Source organism: Diadema antillarum, unplaced genomic scaffold (assembly GCF_040938485.1).
Source record: "Diadema antillarum isolate AM-2024a unplaced genomic scaffold, OU_Dant_1.0 scf00000113, whole genome shotgun sequence".
Lineage (NCBI taxonomy): Eukaryota > Metazoa > Echinodermata > Echinoidea > Diadematoida > Diadematidae > Diadema > Diadema antillarum.
Genome location: NW_027271002.1, coordinates 1601262 through 1622633, shown reverse-complemented (window position 1 = coordinate 1622633; position 21372 = coordinate 1601262). Strand labels below are relative to the sequence as shown.

At 37.5% G+C, this 21372-nt stretch overlaps 1 protein-coding gene across 1 annotated transcript; it reads left to right on the top strand.

Annotated features, from left to right (window-relative positions):
- Nucleotides 1–486: 486 nt before the first annotated feature.
- On the top strand, nucleotides 487–15662 carry LOC139719681 (uncharacterized). Its single transcript, XM_071631080.1, has 10 exons — nucleotides 487–684; nucleotides 1442–1456; nucleotides 4018–4264; nucleotides 6601–6744; nucleotides 7557–7628; nucleotides 11931–12057; nucleotides 12631–12764; nucleotides 13351–13577; nucleotides 14351–14497; nucleotides 15483–15662. The coding sequence occupies exons 1-10, from the start codon at nucleotides 487–489 to the stop codon at nucleotides 15660–15662; spliced, it is 1491 nt and encodes a 496-aa protein (XP_071487181.1).
- The last annotated feature ends 5710 nt before the right edge of the window (nucleotides 15663–21372 follow it).

The following is a 21372-nucleotide window of genomic DNA, read 5'->3' as shown; positions in this document are numbered from 1 at the left end:
TCGAGAGGGCCCTCTCGATATCATTGCCCGGATGGATTGTAGGCCTTCTCGTGAGTGAAAAGGGACATAATGAGTAAATTATGACATGATTTTGACCCGGGATGAACAATCCAGAAAAGTAACGTGTCGCGAAAATATCCCACCATCACGCAGTTTATATAATAATGGCAAAGCACGAGGAGCGCGCACATAGTGATGCGCGTATTATGACATCATGCTTATTTGCATATCTAGGTAAGGGTCATCTGCGCTACGTCTGACCGTTTTTGTATTGCGTTTATAAGGGGGGGGATATGTAAACATAAGGATGCTAAAGTACAGCGACGAATTGGCAAGCTGGGTAGCAGTGAAAGAAATTATGTACATAACACCGAGGTAATTCAGCCAAAAATGACACCCATAAGGTGATAAAAAATATAGACCATACATCATCTGTGGTCTATCTTACTTGATATAGACGCAAAAAGTGAACATAATTATTACATCATGTCTGGAACGAATCGCCGAGGGGCGATATACCTTCATCGCAGCGACATGGAAACGTTGAAGAACTCGACGAGCAGGGAGAAGTCGACAGCGAATGGCGCCATGCCCACGGCCAACAGTTCGGGGAAGTTGAGAAGCAGACCACAAAGAGAAGACATAGCACAGCGTCGAGCCAAGAGCACCACCCCTCCAACTGTAGTGAGTATGATTTGGTTATCACGATGACTTTATTTCTTGCAATCTTGGGTGATGATAGAGTCTTTTTGGCACCATTTTTATACTGTATTATGATTGAAGTGTTTACAATCAAAGAGATTGTTGTTTTTTTTTCACAGGAAACCCCCTATACAACCGACAGGTGTATAGTAATGTCTGATGAGCACTGTCAGACTTATGGGTTAGGGCATTTTAGTCCATCTCAAAAGTTAAAACGCAAACCTGTATTCAACAGAGACCAGCTGTAATACAACCAATCAAGTATTATGAAATGAAAAAAAAATGGCGTCACTCCCAGATATGGTGTGAATTATTATAATAATAATAACAATAATAACAAGTTTTTATATAGCGCATTTCAGACTTGAAAAGAATTTCAATGCGCTTTACAAACAAACAAGCAAATTATACCATAATACAAAATATAGCAACAAAAATTACAATTTACCAAACACAATATATTAGTTGTACTCTACAATCACTATTTCTTAAATACACACACATTAAAGGTCAGAGTTGCCAGTCCTACTGAGAGATGACTTCAAATTTAACAATCATAAGCTACTTCGTAAAGATAAGTTTTGAGTTTTTGTTTGAAATTGTCTATTGACATCTGACTTCTCAGTTGGTCTGGCAGAGAATTCCATAAAGTAGATGCGGCAAAAGAAAAAGCCCTCTGCCCATAAGACTTTGTTCGAATGGTAGGTACAACAAGTAAGTTTTGAGCAGAGGATCAGAGACATCTAGAAGGCTTGTATTGGGTTATGAGTTCTGTAATGTAGTGCGGGGCTGTTCCATGTAGTGCTTTGAAAGTGATGAGGAGGATCTTGTATTGAATGCGATATCTTATAGGAAGCCAGTGCAGATCTTGAAGGATTGGGGTTATGTGTTCACGTTTCTTGGCGAGTGTAACAAGGCGGGCGGCGGAATTTTGAATTCTTTGAAGTTTGGAGACCTGTTTGTCTGGGAGTCCAATGAGGAGACTGTTGCAACAGTCCAAGATTGATGAGACAAGATTGATGATTGATGAGATTATGTGTGGTATTCATCTCAACTCCCGTCACCACCCCCCCCCCCCCCCCCCCCAAACAGGCTACAGGAAAGACATTTGATTTTGGGCAATTTTTCGTGTATTTCAATGATTACATCAGGCTCCACTCTGTCCCGTAAAAAAAAACAAAAAAAAAAAACAATCACGAACGTGTCACGTGAATAACATTGCGTTTAGGGCATTTTATCCCTACTCAAAAGTTCGGTGGTTGTTGCCATCAATGGTATCGTGATTGTAAATCTCACCATATGTCATGCTTCAGACCTGACTTGCACACCTATACGAAAAGGAACCTGTGGTAATGTTAGATTATTATAGTAGTAGGCCTATATAGCCTATAACGCTAGTCACGCCAAAGAAGGAGTATGCGAGGTCGAATTCCTTTGAAGATATTTATGTTTTGTAGAGCCAAAGTCCCTTTACACAACCACGTATAGACCCTGTATCAATTGCCCTATAACCGAAAATAAGTAAGGAAAATGAATGTCAAAGAACCAGTTTAGAAATCACAAACTAAATAAAGTCAGGCTTTCGTAGAAAAATTATCATGTGTGTCACTTCAAAGAATGTTTGGCATAGATTTGCGGTTGGGTTAGCCATTATTGTTACATCATAATGTCGTGAAATATGAAAAAAAAAATACATTCGATTCAATTCAAATTCAACATAATTAATTACAATCTTTATGCTATGCTCGCAAGAATTATACGCACTAACTTCTTTCAATCGGCTTATGTTTTTTTACACACGGAGTTGTTATTCCAAGACCATTATGACCATGACAATTTACATTGGTATAATACTGTTATAATAAGTGGTATGTGTCACAATGTGATAATATACATATATATTACCGCCATCAGTATCACTTGTGATGTCGCCACGATAATAAGTGCTAGAGAAGGTGTTATTAATAGAATTATCACAGAAAATGCAATGATGATGATTTTATCAGAAACACCAATGTTGATTTTCAGAATTATTGTAGACAGAAAAAAACCCAAAAGTAAAATAGATAAAGAGTTCTCTAGACACATCCAAAAGTTGCATTTACCTGTGACAGTTTCGACGACGGGCTGTCATCTTTCTCAAACGATGGCTAATCGGCAACTGATGATTTGGATATGTGTCTAGAAAACTCTTTATCTGTATTTATCAACCATCATTATGAACTTATTTCGCAATACAAAGTAATGTTTTCAAGATTTTGTTTGCTCGCTAAATTGGCCCTGCCTGATAAATCGATTATGTAATGTCAATGTGCATAATGATTGTTTAAGAGTAACACTCTATAGATGTTTTATTGTCGATAATGAATAATAAAATAAATGTACCGTCATACCTCAGTTCAATGAACTAAATTTCTGAAGTGCTGAAATCTTTCTTTTTGGAAAAAAAAAGCATTTTCACATTGTTTAATAAAAGGGCACGTGACTGTTGAACCTAACTGTAGATTTACACCAAGATACCTGTGGTATAGTTCTGGTTATTTTGTCCAAACCTTTTACTATCAGTGACTGAAAAGATGTGGAATGTAATGAAATTTGTAAGCGGAAATAATAATATTATGAAAAATAAAAAATAAAACAAATAAAAGCATGCAGCTCATTTCCACCACTGATCTTGTTCTTCCATCAATGATTTCCACCCATATACGTACCTATAGCATTGTGTGCTGAAAGTCGCCCGATTTCCCAATATAGAATCCTTTGTTACGTCATATACCCTCAGCTGCACGAAAGCATTCTCTAGTTGTATTAGCGATTAGAAAAGCATCATTAAAGAAAGATTATTAGAGGTTTCGGACAAGATTTACATGACAAATGTCTGAATCCATGCTTCTTGTTGTTGTTGTTGCTGCTGCTGTTGTTGTGGTTGTTGTTGTAGTTGAATCCTCATAAAGAACCACAAAGATGATTGACGCACGTCGTTGTTGTTAAAAAACACTCCTTATATGTAAACAATTACTCTAGAGGCTTTGTTTGAAAAAGAAATGCATAGTAACCATGATGCAACCAGTGGTTATCAGCAACGTTAATTTAGTTATGTGTGAGGTTCATGCATAATTTGCATGCCTGTACTACCGATGCACGACAATGAGCTCTCTTTACCCGAGTACAATATCTGTGCATTTTTAAAGTTGTCTTGTCGTCGTCGTCGTCGTCGTTGTCGTCGTCGTTGTTGTTGTTGTTGTAGAGGATTGGAGCGAGTAATGGATTGAGGTGAAATCATAGTTATGTCTGGCTTCTGTACAGTCTTACCAGGAGATTCCGATGCGGCGCAGCAGTACGGTCCACGACAATTACCCACGACGCGGCAGCATACTCACCGACTACGGAGGTCCGCGACGCGGAAGTATGTTACCAGACTTTGCGCGCCGCGGTAGCAACTTTCCCGGAGACGGCCCCTATAACCGACGCGGTAGTCGGATGGTGGGCGACAGCCAAAGCATGAAGAGAAAGCCGAAACCACCGGAACCGGAACCCGCGCTCACCAAGGAGCAGGTCGAAGGTCAGTACAAGGAATCCTAACGGACGGCAAGCTGCAGCTCGTGATATAGGCCCCTATATAATATGTATATTATTATTATTATTATATGTATGTATATATATATATATATATATATATATATGATCAGACGTGTTTTCATGTCTGTTTCAGAAACGGGTTTGATTAAGATCTTTTGTCACACCATGGGCACTGATGAAGAGTGTGACCTTGCCTTTCAGTATTTGAGAGCTATGCTCCGTTTTTAAGATCTTCAAGATCTAGGATTTATTATTATTTTTTACGGCGTTCTTCTTCTACTGATTCGTTTACTATATATATATATATATATATATATATATATAATCATTATTAGTACAATTATAATTATTATTGTTATTATTATCATTGTTATTATTATTATCATCATCATTATTATTATCATTAATATTATGATAGAGATTGAGCTCTTTGATCGTAATTCCGGGTCAAAACGGTTACTTGGCACATGTGGAATATAAAGAAAATAGATTTCTAGCATAATCAATGAGCACTTGACTTACCTCTTTCAGGAGGTAGGAGAATTGATAGGCCTATTACTCTTTACATAATGATGCAGGGCAGGTAGAGGGAATGTGTACTCAATTTGTATCTAAAAGAACATTATGGAATCCTTGCACATTATATATTTTTTTCTATCATGTCAATATCATCCCTTCCCTACACAATTGTGACGTCACTAATTCTACTGTTGAAGCCTTCTTCTATCCAGCGACGCGCGATGACACATTTTGGTTTAACCAAAACGTTAAAAGGTTGCGTACTATGATATCCCTACTGTCAACGAAACGAAATTTTGCATGAATGAAGAATAATTTCTCCTAACATTGGGTATGAGATCTTAATAAAAAAAAAAAAAACCTAACGGAATGTCATTCGAGAATACACTCCCCTTCTGTGCCGAGAATAACGGTTTGATTTTTTTTTTCCGGGTCCGAATAAATCCATGAAATTTATAATATTGTTTCCCCCTCTACAGTAAAGAAGTTTCTATCAAAGTTTTATTATTGTGTGGAAATGTCTTACCTACCTCTACAAATTACCAGCCTATGAAAGGGATCTAATTGTCATCATCTGCTGGGTTGCAAAAAGGAAACACAAACTTTAAAAGCCATGATTCACGAGTTCTGTTTATTTGTTGGTTGATTTCAACTTTTGTAATGTTATCGGTCCTCCGCGGGATGGAGAAGAGGGGTGGGGATTCGATGAAGAAATGCTTTGCGTTTTTGTTCACACAACCAGAGAATTGTCGAGTTTAACTTTTCCACAGTAATAGGAGTCTTCTCATGCAGGTGTCTGGACCACGTGTCTCTCACAATGATATAAACAAAGTGCAACGAAAGTACAGGAACCTTTGCTTGTTAGCCTGTCTCGTTGCTATTATACTGTAGTCCTCCCGACAGGTCGAACTAAATTTGACTTGCGCTTTTAAAATGTACAACGCCATCTTCTGGCACTTTCTTCGTCTTCTTCTTCTTCTTCTTCTTCTTCTTCTCCTTCTTCTTCTTCTTCTTCTCCTTTATTCCCTCCTGCTCTTCTTCTTCTTAATTGTCTTCATTTTACAACAGAAATGACTGTTTCCGAAATCCATTTTTACTTTCCCTTCCGCCTCAACTGCATGAGGCAGAGGAGCCCATGTATGAGAGCCCCATCTACGTCAAGCTCTGCTTATGATGACGGTCATCTGTATTGATTTCTCCCTTGTTCACGTACGATTAAAGTGTGCATTATTTATACGATGTTGCTATTTCATATACATGTGATGAGAGACAGTGTGGTTAAAAAAATAACAATTCCTATAACTGATTTCTATGGTTATTTGTTATACTCTGTACTCTCTAAAAAAATCGAGTGAAAATATTCACTCTTAAAGGAGTGAATACAAAAAAGAGTGAATTTTGAGTAAAATTAAGAGTGAATTTTGAGTGAAATGTTCATTTTCACTCATTTTGGAGTGACGTCAGGGATCACTCGAAGATTTTGGATTGATCCCTGAGGTCACTCTAAAACGAGTGAAAATGAACATTTTCACACAAAATTCACTTGAAATTCACTCTTTTTTGTATTCACCCCTTTAAGAGTGAATATTTTCACTCGATTTTTTTTAGAGAGTACCAATTTGTACTGATTTGTTTCCTTATAATTATGCATTTGGAGAAAAAGATAGAGAAATAAAACCAAATCGAACTTGTTTTATATCTTGCCTTTATATAACCACATGAGAGGGAGAATGGGTGCTTAGTTGACATTAGATTGTGTAATAGTTTCATTGTACTGTATACTGCATTATATGTGAACAGCCTTCCAAGAGGTTTTCGACCTGTTCGACAGCAACGGTGGCGGAACCATCGACGCCGATGAGCTCCAGTCTGCACTCAGCTCCGTCGACATCCATCTCCCGGCACAGGACATCCGCGACGTCCTCGAAACCATCGACAAGGATGGTGAGCACGGGTTGGATGCACGCGACTATGCAATCGAGAGATAGTATTTCTTTCACTTCCTCCGTGGATATTATGAGATTATGGCAAATATTAATCATACAATGGTCATCCATGTTTTGTGAGCTCGAATGGCTACAAAATATATAGGCCCTAATTGTCCAAAATTTGTCTGAATTTCTCCATCGTCATAATAAATATTTGCAGAGTAGTTTTAAATCTAGGTGATAATCAATCGAATTTTGAAAGGCAATCCTCTGTCGCAAAGCGGTCCCTTGTTTTGGAATTTACGAGACTAGGTATCAATGCTGAAATGAAGACATTTTCGTAAAACTTCATTTCATTAACATTTTTTTTTTTTTTTTATGATCAACATATTAGTAAAACGGTTTCATTACATAGATACAACTTTATCATCAATCTACGACCTAGGCGTTGCTCACGGCTGCCACTCGATGCTAACACTTTGTTGTCGACTTTGCATCATCCTTTTCAAAAAAAACAAAAACTGATATTTAAAGGATTATTTTATAAAACAATAACGGTGAGGTTTAGTCTTTTGCTGTAAAACCGTCATGTAATCAAAGTTAGATTGCACGTCGCAAGGCACGCGACGAACATGCAACACAAGTTAGATCTTCCGCTCTCATGGCTCTGTACCGAAGTTCTTGTAAATTAAAATGTTTCGACCGTTACGAATCTAAATACTCATATATGAAATTTCCCGGCAAGTGAACCAGGAAACAGTCTGATGACACTTTCAAACAAACAATCCCTTGAGATCATCATAATATGACACTTTCGTCCTTTACCAGGAAGTGGTGAAATTGACTTCGAGGAGTTCCTCCAACTGATGACCAGCACAGAGAAGTTCTTGGAGACATTTGGTAAGTCCTCTGACAAAATGTCTGAAAGCTACTATATACCAAAGGAAACTTAACACAGCCGTTTCCATGGTAACCATAACAGGTGCATCATGATAGCGAGCAAAGCGATGATCTATTATTAGCTTTTACGTATAGATGCTATAACTCTAATTTTCATGGTTGACTTTCAACCAGCCTTGCTTTTACGTAACTTTTCAGGAATATAATAAAAAACTATATGAATGGTTTATCCCGGTCTTTTCATGCAGTTGGTGAAGAAACTTATGCTATTTTTATTGAGATGACGTTGTAATATAAATTTTACCAGTCACATATCAAAACTGAATTCATGGCAAGATGTCGATAATTCGTAACAAGCTATCTTTGTATGTTGCAGCTCGGGCTGGATCTGTTTCGGATACTAAGATTATTAAGCTTAGTCAAGAAGCACACTGTGATCACTAGTGTAGTGTTGCCTCTCAAAAATGTTCTAACATCTGCATAATCATTATGACGGTTAACACCCGAACTGTTTTGTGCTATATTGTCATTAGTCTGCATTTCTACTATGCGTAAATGTTCAATTATTTCAATCAATCAATCAATTGATCACTTTATTTATTTTGTAAAATCACATTCAAAATATTCACAGAGATGTGTAAGAAAGGGAAACATGGAATCACGCCACAGCCTGCCTTGGTTTTGAAATTGACATGAAATCAGAGTTTTAAATTAACATACAGTATTCATGTCAAAATATAGGCTTACATAGAAAACAACTGAATACAGATATCTACCAAAAATACATTAATTTCAACATAAGACAAAAAATAAACTAAAATTTGAAGAGGACAAAACTAAACAAAATAAAAACAAACAAGCATACAGGATAATTGTAAAGAGTTTGTATGATTATTGCACAATTTCTTTATTATTCATGAGTATATAGCATGTATAGTAAACAACGCTTTGAACATGCTGCTTGTTTGTTAATAAAAGATTTATTGTTTTAGTCATTTTCTTGCTTGATAAAATTCCGCAATTTAGCCCCTTTGTGCTTTATCGAGTTGGAATTACTATCTTAAAGGGGATATAATGGTACAGCAGGTAACATTGCTTGTTTCTAGTATTAAAAGAATGTTTTGTGGCATGAAAAGAAAAATGATAATTGAACATGCGGGCGAGACTGAACGAATTATACATGAAAATACCAAGTTTGAATGATATGTGTAGTTTTTGTTTTTGTTTTTGTTCAGAAGATTTAACTTTTGCCATTCCTCTAATAATGGAGGAGGGTTGGCAAGTTTGAGATAATTTGTACAGTGGCGAATGGCTTTCTTTTTAAGGATCGTTCAACGGTCTAATTGTCGTTGGCTAGTCCCAGACCAGAAAAGATACAATAGTCGTAGTACGACAAAACAGAGGCATTGTTTTTTGGGGGATTAACGAGCGAAGCTTATACATTTATTTATTTTATTTATTTTATTTATTTTATTCCAGCAATAGGGTGGATAGCCCTTTCAGCACAGCTGATTTTCAAAGGGGTCCACTTGACATACATGTACATATAAAATTCATATAAAAAACAACAGCGATAAATACACATTTTAACTTGTACAACGTGGGTATGAAATCATTTCAAAAAATTTAAAGATGTGACTTACAGTCGACTAATTGATAAATTCATCAAAATTATTTCAGTGGCAAGTAGAAAAAGATATACACACAATGACTCACAGTCGACATGTTAATATCATATATTGAAATAATGGCAGTAATTCAGTAATTCAGTACAATTACAACACTAGATCCATGGTTATGATTCTAATTGTTCCAGGACAACTTTTAATCAATGATTATAAACCCCTAAAAAGTTAAATGTGGCATCCCTTTCAATTTCATCATTATAATTTTCTAAAGGAAAATTTGCAAAACATTAAAAATCATTTCTTGCTTGCTAAAAAAAAAAAAAAAAAAAAAAAAAAAATATATATATATATATATATATATATATATATATATATAAATTTGTAATTTGTTCGCCTTGGAGCAGTTGCACAAGGACCGGGCTTTTTAATTGACAGTTAATTAAGCTTTTTCTGATCAGGATGTGAGAATATGATATTGATGTCATCGGCATACATGACAAAACGAAAAAAAAAAGTTTACATGAATAATATTTCATTGTTGGCACGCTTGAACTGCACGTGGAGATAGATGCCAAGCCGATTTCTTTGCTAGTTTTATTTTATAGTGTTCATGGTGTATCATATCCATTTGATTCCGCGTGAGATTCGATTCCCGCCACTCAATTATATAGTCGTGGCGACCTTTCCAAGTGTAATTTATCGAAGTAGTTAGAGTTTGTTTGTGTTTTGTTTCGTTTCGTATGACACGCTGGAAGGGCACGACGAACACGTGGTACAGTGTCAACTCATTTATAGATTTTATTTTCCTTCTATTAACCTTGAGGTTGTGACGAACACGTGTAGTGTGTTGTGACGAGCACGAGCACGTGTAGTATAATGTGCCCATACATCTTACACTTGCTATTTGTCGAATGTGAAGCTACGAGTACGAGTAATGTAATTAGGCATTGTCTATCAAAATAGTATAGTAACAGTAACATGTGGCTATGTTCCTCTCGCTTTTGATACGTGCGAATCATGACTCGACACTGAAATGACTGAACTCTAGTATTAATGAGTTTTTCCTCTCCTGTGTGTCGAATAAGATGTAATTAAGCCAAATCCGACTCTCTCTCTCTCTCCCCTGTGTGTCGACTACGAGTCACCATGATGAGCAATCGTAGAACAGTAAACTTAAACTTAAAGAGATTTCAAATTTGAAGAGTTCAAACGTTTGGAAACGCGGATGGCTGACAATGATTGAAAAATTAATTTTGATACAACTATTTGTATGTTCTTGTGAAGATGTTGACCATCGCGGTGAATACTATGACGATAGGGAAACAGTTATTCATTTGTCTCGCGAAGAAGATCGTAGAAAGGTGTACACCTTTCTACGATCTTCTTCGCGAGACAAATGAACCTTTCTACGATCTTCTTCGCAAGACAAATGAATAACTGTTTCCCTATCGTCATATTTGTATGTTATTTGGTACAAATAATAATATGCTTAAAATGCAACAGCATCTGAACGTTAAACTTATAGGGATGGTGTAGTTTTGGTTGAGATGGGGGCTTCTGGTTTTCAACTTTTTTGTGAGATAATGAGAGGCCTGTTACAAAATATGAAAATCATATTATTTTAAGACTAATTCACCGTTTATTTGATGAAAATGGGTTTTGAAATGACTGAGATATCTAAAACAAAACTATCTTAAGAAAAGAAGGGGCCAACCTGTTCTTAGGATAGCTTTGTTTTACTTTGTTTTTTTTTTGATATCTCAGCCATTTCATAACCGATTTTGATTATCATATGAATAAATTTTGAATTCCTCTTAGAATATTGCATACTCTTTAACATTTCATGAAGTGGTTACAAAGTATTTCGCAAAAAAGTTAAAAGCTGAATCTTCATCTCAACTAATACCAAACTATCCCTTTAATCTGACTCTGATACGACTTACAATGGACAATCGCAGAGTAGTGAACTAGGGTATGACTCTCACTTTCTCGGATGTGAAGAAATGAGTTGCCGTGGATAATCCTAGAGTGCAGTAACCTCAATCCTATACTACCCTCTCACTTTCTCGAATATGGAGATACGATTTACAATGAACAATCGGAGAGTATATTTAGCTCAAATCTGACTATTTTGAAAGTGAAACCACGAGTCACTCTGAACAAATGTAGGATAGTAAACTCAAGTCTGACTATCTTAAATGTGAAACCACGAGTCACCATGAACAATTGTCATGGTTGTAGAGTGGTAGACTCAAGTTTGACTATCTTGCATGTGAAACCGCAAGTCACCTTGAACAATTGAATAGTGGCAAACTCAGGTCTGACTATCTTGAATGTGGAACCACGAGTCACCATAAACAATAGTAAAGTGGTGGACTCAAGTCTGACTATCTTAAATGTGAAACCACGTGTCACCATAAACAATTGTAGAGTGGTAAACTCAAGTTTGACTAACTTGAATATGAAACCACGAGTCACCATGAACAATTAGAGAGGTAAACTCAAGTCTGACTATCTTGAATATGAAATACAAGTCACCATGAACATTATTGTAGAGTGGTAAAGTGAAGTCTGACTATCTTGAAATGTGAAACGACGAGTCACCATGAACAATTGTAGAGTGGCCCGGTGGACTCAAGTCTGACTCTCTCTACTCTTCATTGTGTGTGTCAAGCCGCGAGTCATGACGAACACGCGGCTGGTGAGGAGGAGACGCCAGGTGGACGGGAGACTGTGCTCTTCGACGCCCTCACCAAGTTCATGAAGACGTCGGCCTTGAAACAGATGGATGTATTAGAACGGTATTTCACGTCTTCAGACTATCGTTTGACTGGAGGTGTTAAAGGGACACCTCCATGATTTTGGAAAGAGATTAGTACATGACGTGGAAAAGCTCTGTGAAGGACCACTAAAGCATTAATTTTGATAATCATGCTGTGATATTATCATTTTGTATGTAATGTGTTTTGAATTTGTCCAATATTGTACTGTTCTCATTCTTCAACACCGATATTCGTTGGTAATCCACCAAACAACACCCCCTAGAAAAGATATTTATCTTTTTTATTTATTCATTGAAACATCTTTATTCAGGATTACATGATCAGCAAATATACTGATTTTCAACAATGTCCTGAGATAAATACAAGATATTATATACAGTATGTATATATGTATGTATGATCTTCGAGGATACGGGCCCAGAGATCTTTTTCCAATCCAAGGGGGGGGGGGGGGGGCGAGGGAGCCATAACCTTTGACCCAACACCCCCCCCCCCCACACACACACACACACACACACACATAAAAGTTTACCGCGCCCTGTGACATAAGATGTTAATTACTTCTCGGTGTCATTTCTCCGGGTTGAACAGATACTTCAACACCAAGTACAAGCGGGCGCAGGCTCCTCATGTTGTCATGCATTATGCGGCTGGAGCAAGACTAATCGGGTTGACCGAGAAACAGTTGGTTCAGCATCTCGACCGCCTCCAGGCAAGCAACGAAGGTAAGAAGAAATTGACAGATTTCGTGGAAATTTTGACGACTTCCGGCAAAATCGCTTTCTCCGAACCTTCCGCTTCTAGTGTTACCATGGTTACTTAAAAAGCGAGAAGATCATTGCTCTTAAACTTCATCATCATTGTCTCTTGTCTACAAGGACAAGAGGTACCTTAGTTTTATTTATCTAGTTTTTACATTTGCGTGTATCTGAAAACAACAACAACAACAACTGTCCAGGCAAACGTGATTCTTTCTACACGAGTTATCTGTTTAACTTCTATATAGCCGGAAAACCTTTGGAAGTGTTTATCATGTTTTAAATATGACATCGTGTGATTACAAAGTAACTTTTATAGTTTTGTCTTCGCCATGACCATGGCAAAAGAAAACGGTGGAAATGATCATACGTACAAATGCTGGTCAGCGGTTATCTTACTCATATACAAATCCGAAATTTGCGAAAAATGTTTTGCATTTAAAGAGTTCAAACGTTTGGAAACGCAATTGGCTGACAATGATTCGTCATATGGGTCGATGAAACATGAATATTAACCCTTGATTTTCCCTAAACGAACGTGATCCATGCACAGGTTACGATTACAAATCGCCTTACGCGGAGCCTCTCCGCATCATGCTCACCCCGCAACGCACACCCCGCAAGAAAAAGAAGAAGCCGAAGAAAGCGGTGGAGGAGGAAGCGATAACGGAAGTCCGGCCAAGACTGACCGGAAAGATCCGTATACGGGTTCACTTCCGGGAGGAGGATGAAACCAAGAAGCCAGAAGAGGTCAAGAAAGAGAATGACGCGTTAGCAGAGGTGGGTATAATGAATCCATGCACACCCAGGGCCCTGTTACATGTGAGTTGATGATGACGATGATGTCGAAACAGCACTTATAATATAGCTCCATTTATCTGTAGAAACATTCTCAAAGAGTTGAGAGCAAGAAAGGTCAGGATATCAAATATTAAGTTTCTGACTACGCGATTCTCATTGGCTGGTAACTGACTTTTTGGTTTACTGCATCTCATAATAATTTTCTTACATCTTTTTATCAAATAGAGCCGCGGTCACATTTCTGGAAAAAAAAAATCTAATAAAGGATACAAGAGCACTTCACATACAATAACGTAATTGTAGATTGAATCCTCACCTCAACCAATACTATATCATCCAACTGAATGACGAAGTAGGCCTACTACAGGTTACACACACACACACACACACACACACACACACACACACTCACACACGAACCCACACGCGACAAACATTTGACAATGGTGAAGTTTACAAAATCAGTTTCGATTGGTCTTTTAGTCATTTTCCCATTCTGCTTATTAAAACAAAAATCAATAAAGCGATTTCATGTATGAGTTTCTTCAATTTAATTGTCTCCCTCTAAAGATTAAATTTGTTTAAGATCGCAACTGCTCATCTGTTCAAAAATGTCCAAAAAAAGAAGAAGAACCAATTGGATTCGAACCTGTCATGTACTGCTTAAATTTAAACTTTCCCCCTCTCAATAATATCTCTCTTTCAAGAGATTTTATGTTGGTAATTGTTGATTTTTTTTAATCGTTTTACAGGTGAAGGAAACGGACAAGAAGAGAGAAAAGGCGCCAACAGTTCCCCGTCTGGGCTGGGTCAAGTGCCGCGTCAAGAGTATAGCTGACAGACTGCCTAAAGTCAACACCACTTACACTATGGACGATTTGATGAAAATTCGAAAAGGAGTGAGTATACAGGCCTGGAGTATATAACTATGTATTCGCATCTCTTCTTCATGTGATGAGAGAGAGGGAGAGAGAGAGAGAGAATGAGTAAAATCACTTGTACGTGGTATAGATATCATTACTATACAGTCAAATGGCTCAACGTGTATTCTGAGTCTCCGAAATTGTTGATTTTTGTTTGATTGGTTGCTTGCTTGTCTATTAATTCGACTTATTTGTTGTTGTTTTAGCAACTACCCGTAAGTTGTTGCTGGTAGACAGTACACTGGTACACATTAGTAAGAAGGCTTTTTTGGCCGTTGTTTACAATTCTCCCTCGTTTAGGACAAGATAATAAGGTGGTTCGCTGTGGTTTTCTGCCTATGATATCCCACTTTTAATATAAAGTATCCGGAGAAAAATCCATACCTTCTATTGCACGTATAACCAAAGATGCTAGGTCTGCCTCTATACGCTTTGAAGGTATTTATAGTTGGTTGAGATGAGGATTCAGGTGTTTACTTTTTGCGAGATACTTAGAAACCACTGTATCAAATGTTAAAGAGCATACAATTCTAAGAGGAATTCAATTTATTTGATGGAAATCGGTTTTGAAATAGCTGAGATATCCAAAAAGAAAGTAAAGTGAAGCTGTCCTTATAAAATATGGGTCCCATCCTTTATTATGATCGCTTTTTTGAATATCTAAGCCAATCTAAAACCAAGTTTCATCAAATAGACTAAAATTCCTCTGAGAAATATATGTTCTTTTACATATTTTCATAAAAGGTTTTTCATTATCTAACAAAATAAAATCCAAATAAAACATAAACTACACTGTATTATACACGTGTATGGCATCCCTTTCCATCACTGAAGTATTACTAACACAACCAAAGAGTTGCGCAACACCAGATTCAAAGCAAGGTACCATTCCTGTTCGTTCCGTTTCAACTGAGAAACATTCCTTTAATGCTTTAATGTCATATACGTCCTCTTTGGGCAGATCCAGTACGCCACAATGGAATACCATCGGGACTTGGTTATCAGTCGGAGAGAAGACAACATGAGCTACTGGAAGACCCTAAAATGTCACCGGATGACTCCAGCGCAGCGGATGCGATTCAAGTCCGTGTTTCACTCGTATAGCAAAGCGGGACAGCGCTACATTGCTAAGGGTCTTTAATTGCCCTATACCCGAGTCAAGAATCGTGTGCATCTTTTTAGCTCTTAATCATCAAAAATATAATGGTTTAAATACATATTAGGAGCATTACAGTGATGAACCTGAGACCATGGCTTCTTTTATCAATTCTTTAACCGTGGTAATGAAATTCACATAGAGATGCACAATGCCTTTTAATGATATTTAGCTACAGTACGTTAAGAAATCAGAATCGTTTTGTAATGCAAACTTAAAGCGCCAGAAAATTATTTTGAAGCATAAAGTCATCTCAATGAAATCAAATATCAAAATCCCATCAGTTGGTAATTTCAAAAGGCAGAAGCGTGAGAGAACAGTAGAAGCATCCTCTATGATATTTTATGCACAAATGCATTAGAAGATGTGTTACGCAGTTCGTTTGCTTTTTCTCTCGAAATTAATGGCAATATTAAGAATAACCCCAAGTAAGATATCGAAATGAGCTGTTATAAATCTACACGTTGGACGCATTGCATACGTTACTTCATGCAAACAATAAAGTACATTTTGAAATTGTCTGAGAAAATTGCAAAAACTGTTCGCTGCCCAAGTTGTTTGGTGTCGACTTCACCTTATGCAATACACAAGCTTATGAATATAAGATTATTTAAAGTAGAATTTCATACGATGCTCAAGTTCGCTCTTATGAATTGAAATACTTTAAGTGTTTTGAGTGCCGATGACACAGCAGAAACCCATATTAACCCGTAAAATTATGTCCAAAGTCCATGACACAAAAAAAGGTCCGCCCAGGTAAATCAGGCTGGCTTCGTGGTAATCGTGGTAATTGGACTGAAATAAAACTACCGAGCTTTTCAGTTCCAAATGTTTCCGTGGAAGAGTGAAATCAGTACAATAACAACCACATGATACGAATTGAAGGAGATTATGACGTCATACTCATGTGTGCAAACTGGCGAGTCTTTTTTTTTTTAAGGTGATGACGCCATCGTCTCTGTTAATATGAGTACCATAGCAGCCAATATCTTTACTCTCTAAAAAAAAAAATCGAGTGAAAATATTCACTCTTAAAGGAGTGAATACAAAAAAGAATGAATTTAGAGTGAAATTGGAGTGAATTTTGAGTGGAAATGTTCATCATCACTCGTTTTAGAGTGACGTCAAGGATCACTCCAAAATCTTCGAGTGATCCCCGAGGTCACTCCAAAATGAGTGAAAATGAACATTTTCACTCAAAATTCACTCCAATTTCACTCTGAATTCACTCTTATTTGTATTCACTCTTTTTTGTATTCACTCTTTTAAAAGTAAATATTTTCACTCGATTTTCTTTAGAGAGTATGTGGTGGGGAGCTTTCAAACGTAACTTGTTTTGTACGTCCGATTTTAAAACTTTTTCTCTGTTTGTCCGATACGACGTTCGGTGGTATTTGTAACTCGACTTAGAAAAATGTCATTAAATAACTGTAGTCATGGTAAGTAAAAACTGATCGTGTTAAGCGTGAAATTATAATGAAATAAATTTGTTATCCAGTGGAAACACCGTCACTGAGTTCTGACTAACTCAATGATATCGGTCTGATAACACAGTCGCGAACGTCTCCACGCAGACAGACTGAAGCTTCGACAGTCCTGTCCAGACATTACATTAGAGCATAATTATCTTATGGAAGATGGACATTGTCTTCTTTGCTCTTTCTTGAGCAATGTCATGAAGATTCATCTTCCTCTCCATCCCCTCTCTGTATCCTCGCCTCCCTCCCCCACCCCATCATTATTTTTTTCTCTCTCTAAAATTTTGGTGGCGTATTGTAATATTATACTGATAGTTTAAGTCCGGTCACATGATTTGCCAGAGTTGCGCATGCGCATAAGGGCCTCTTGCTTTCACCTCACAGTAATAATCCCCACAGGCTTGGACGCCATGAATTACCCTGGGACTCTCCCACCGAACTACATGTACGATATACTACGAGTATAGAACAAAAGTGACGTAGTTCATCGAGCTACCTGGGGGTTTTACCTTTTAAAGCCCAGGGTATCATGTTGATTTGTCAACTCATGGAGGTACCACACCTCCTTGTTGTCAAACTCTGGCAGTAAACACAGGTTCGTTATTGCTATGGCTGGCTTTGTATTTTTGAAAGTGCAAACTACAAAATAATAAAACAAAAAAGAACGCGATTTCTGCAGGTTGTAATCTTAATATACATACCCCCATTACACACACACACACACACACACACACACACACACACACACACATGTTATTAGGTCCGTGTATTGGCAGTAATAGTCACGATAGTAATGTCACGATAGAGGAATGTGTATAAAATGCCAATTGCTATTTGTTAACATTTTCGGGGGCTCCCCTTCGTCAGGGATGAATGTGTAATTTTTTACATTCACAGTGATAATAACAATGGTGTTTAAATCCTGTTAGTTTCCGCGATCTATCTTTATAATTATATTACATAATTAAGAATAGACAGATAGTATTCATACATAAACAGATAAATGAATTAATATTATTATGGATATACAACTACAGAATCGAAGACCGTAAGTCCAATATGAATGACTAATCGACAAAGAGAATAAAGAGGCCTATTAGAGGCCTATTAACTAGGGGCACAACGGCAGCAGCCATGCAGAGGACTCGAACCACGGACCTCGTAATTCGTGATCTCATCCACTGAACCACTACAGGTCCTCTAAGTGGAAAAAACAACCAAAACAAATACCATGGAAAATCCTGATGGATAGAACACAGTACACCCACACAATGTGTTCACATCTGTAGTCGACTATGTGAAAGCGCGCGAATTGAACAGTGTGAAGATTATTTCACACTGTGGAGTGGCTTTTCACATACGTAGGCCTATAATGTTCTGTTTGACACCGCGAATTAGTGATTCACAATATGTTCATAATGTTAAAACGTTCGATTTTAACATTGTGAAGAGATTTCACACCGTGTTCACAATGTGTTCACACTACGTTTCACATTGTGTTTCACACTGTGAGACACTGTCTTCTTTCCACCAGGGAAGATGACTTTGCACGAAAATTGCATCATGGTCAAGTAATCATATACCAGTAGAATGGAAAAGGTAAAAGATTTGCATTCGAGACAAAATAGTATTAAATTTCAAAATGCTAATAAAAATCATTTTGTTTTTATATTTCTCTCTTCTGATTTTTAAATACTCTTTAACAGTTTTATGCTCGTCACGTTGGGGCATGTTGCCCTGTAATAAGGTAAAAACGTGCGTCAATCATCTTTGTGGTTCTTTATGAGGATTAAACAGCAACAAGAACAACAGCAAATATGATGGCATACTCTTCATCCTCCAAAACATCCTTGAAAACTTGCGGGTTATAACTGACAACACCAGCCAGGCAGGGGAGGTTATCAACGCGTGGTGTTTTATTTTTGTTTTGTTTTCGTGTTTTTTCTTGTGTTTTGCTGATACTATATGCTCTTGTTAGAAAAAACAAAAAACAAAAACGTGTTTATGAATTGATATAGGCACATGCAATGCACAGGGCTATGACCTGACTGATGTACCCGCACGAATTCGAAGTTCATGATCTGCATAAGTTGATATTGTGATCTCAACCGGAACCTGCATAGAAAATTTGTGTGTGGTGTAAAATGATTGCTGCAGATACTTGAAATGCTGACATGTCACAAGCAAGACGTGATGAAACATGATGACATAGTAAAAAAAAACAAAAAAATACAGAACAACAACAACAACAGCAACAACAACAACAACAACAACAACAACAAACAATCCCGAAGACACAAAGGCCCTATTATACCAGAGAAATCTGACAAAATCAAATACAAAAAGTTATAGATATTGTTCAGGCCTTGCTAGTATAATATTCATGTTTCCTTTTCTTGCTCTTTTTTTTAAGGGGGCGGAGTGGTGGGAGGGGGCTGGCTTACATCACATCACCTCCCCCCCTTTTTTTTTCTCCCATGAAACAAAATATCATCTGCGTGTTAAATTCTACCCACACATATCCTCTCATAACCCTACATAATCTTCGCATCACACTCTAAACCTAAAGCCTTATCACAACAGTCTTACCGGCAAGAATGTATTTTCCCTTTTGTTTTGCTTTCCAAAAGAGGTTGGGCGTGTATGGGATTGTGGGTGCATAAAATGACACGGCATTTTGCTCCTCAATTACTCCGCCCTACTTTCTTTCTTTTTTTCCAGGGGCTTAGGGTTAGGGTAAGATTGATGCAAAGATGGAACCATGAATGCTTTGTATTGTCCTGTACAAGAAAAGTGGAGGCCAGTTCAGCAGACGACATTCAGCGCCAACATGACCAACATGATACGTCATGACTCCGAGGTCAACTTGTTGCTAGCTCTGACTGATCTCAAGTTCGGGATTATCACTGAATATGTAAATAGTGCTGAGATAGCATTAACACCATCACATCGCAAGCATAGAACTGAAAGTCCCCCAGAGTGGGCAAAATATCCTGTCCAGCAATGAAAGTAAGGGGCAGGATTTGAAACCCCTGACCTCTGATGTTTGTCGATTAAGAGCCTTCCATTACACCAGTATGATGGTACAACGATCGTTTTTTTCTATTGCTCAAAGACTTTAATGAGCCCATTGTGTAACGCATGCGCAGATAATGTAAATTTGTATATAAACGTTAACATGATTGAAGCAAAGGGTTGACGGGTAGACAATGTATAGGCTTTCCTGTCCATTTTTTTAAAAGAATAACGTCATAACTTTTTTTCTTGCGATAAGCGGAGATTTTTCTCTTCTTATGGCAAGAATTTAAGCAATATTTTATAAGTTTTAATGGTTGCTCTCCCGAGTTTATGTGTAGAGAATTCTAAGTTTTCTTAAGGAGTGAAAATGAACAATAATGATTTTATCGAACAGTCACTCTCCTCATGTCTTTTCATGGGGAAGTGTATTTCCGTGAAACCTAAACAACTCCCAGACAGATTGCTACCTTGTTTCCATAACTCTACACCCATCATTGAAAATGTATTGTAACAGCTCCCGTTCGCAATCTCTGTATTTCTTCTCTCTCATTCTACCTCCCTCTCTCTTTATATAATATTTTCCTTTTTTGTTTGTTTATTTTCCCTCATTTACTCAAAGCCAATACGCTTTATATTCCTCGAGGTCGCCATCGAAATCAATCATCAGATAGAGGCGGGGGTGTCCTGCATTTTTCAATTATCATTTCCAAAGCACTAATTAAATGATTACAAAATTTGCACGATCATTATTTGTATTATTATAGCTAAGTAAGGCATATTATGCTTGCTTGTCATTTCGCAAAATTGTATTGTTTTGCATATTATGCTTTTTATTGCGGTGTGTATCCAATGTACGTCACGTTACTTAACTGTTTTGGTCGTGTTTTTAAATATGCAGAAATAATAAAATAAACCCAACCAAGCTAATTCAGCTCGCTGTAGCAAAAACAGGATTGACGCATCTTCCTCCATCTTCTCACTTCTACCCCCTTCCCCATCTCTCCCCCCCCCCCCTCCTCTCTCTCTCTCTCTCTCTCTCTCTCTCCCGCTGCCATTTCTATGATCAAATTTCAGCCATTTTGCAACCGTATACATTACTGCGGTCCCAAGGCATGCAAGGTGTAAACGTGCATATACCACCATACCGACTATTATCATTTTTTTTCTGGGCCAATAATGACATTTTCCCGGATGTGTAC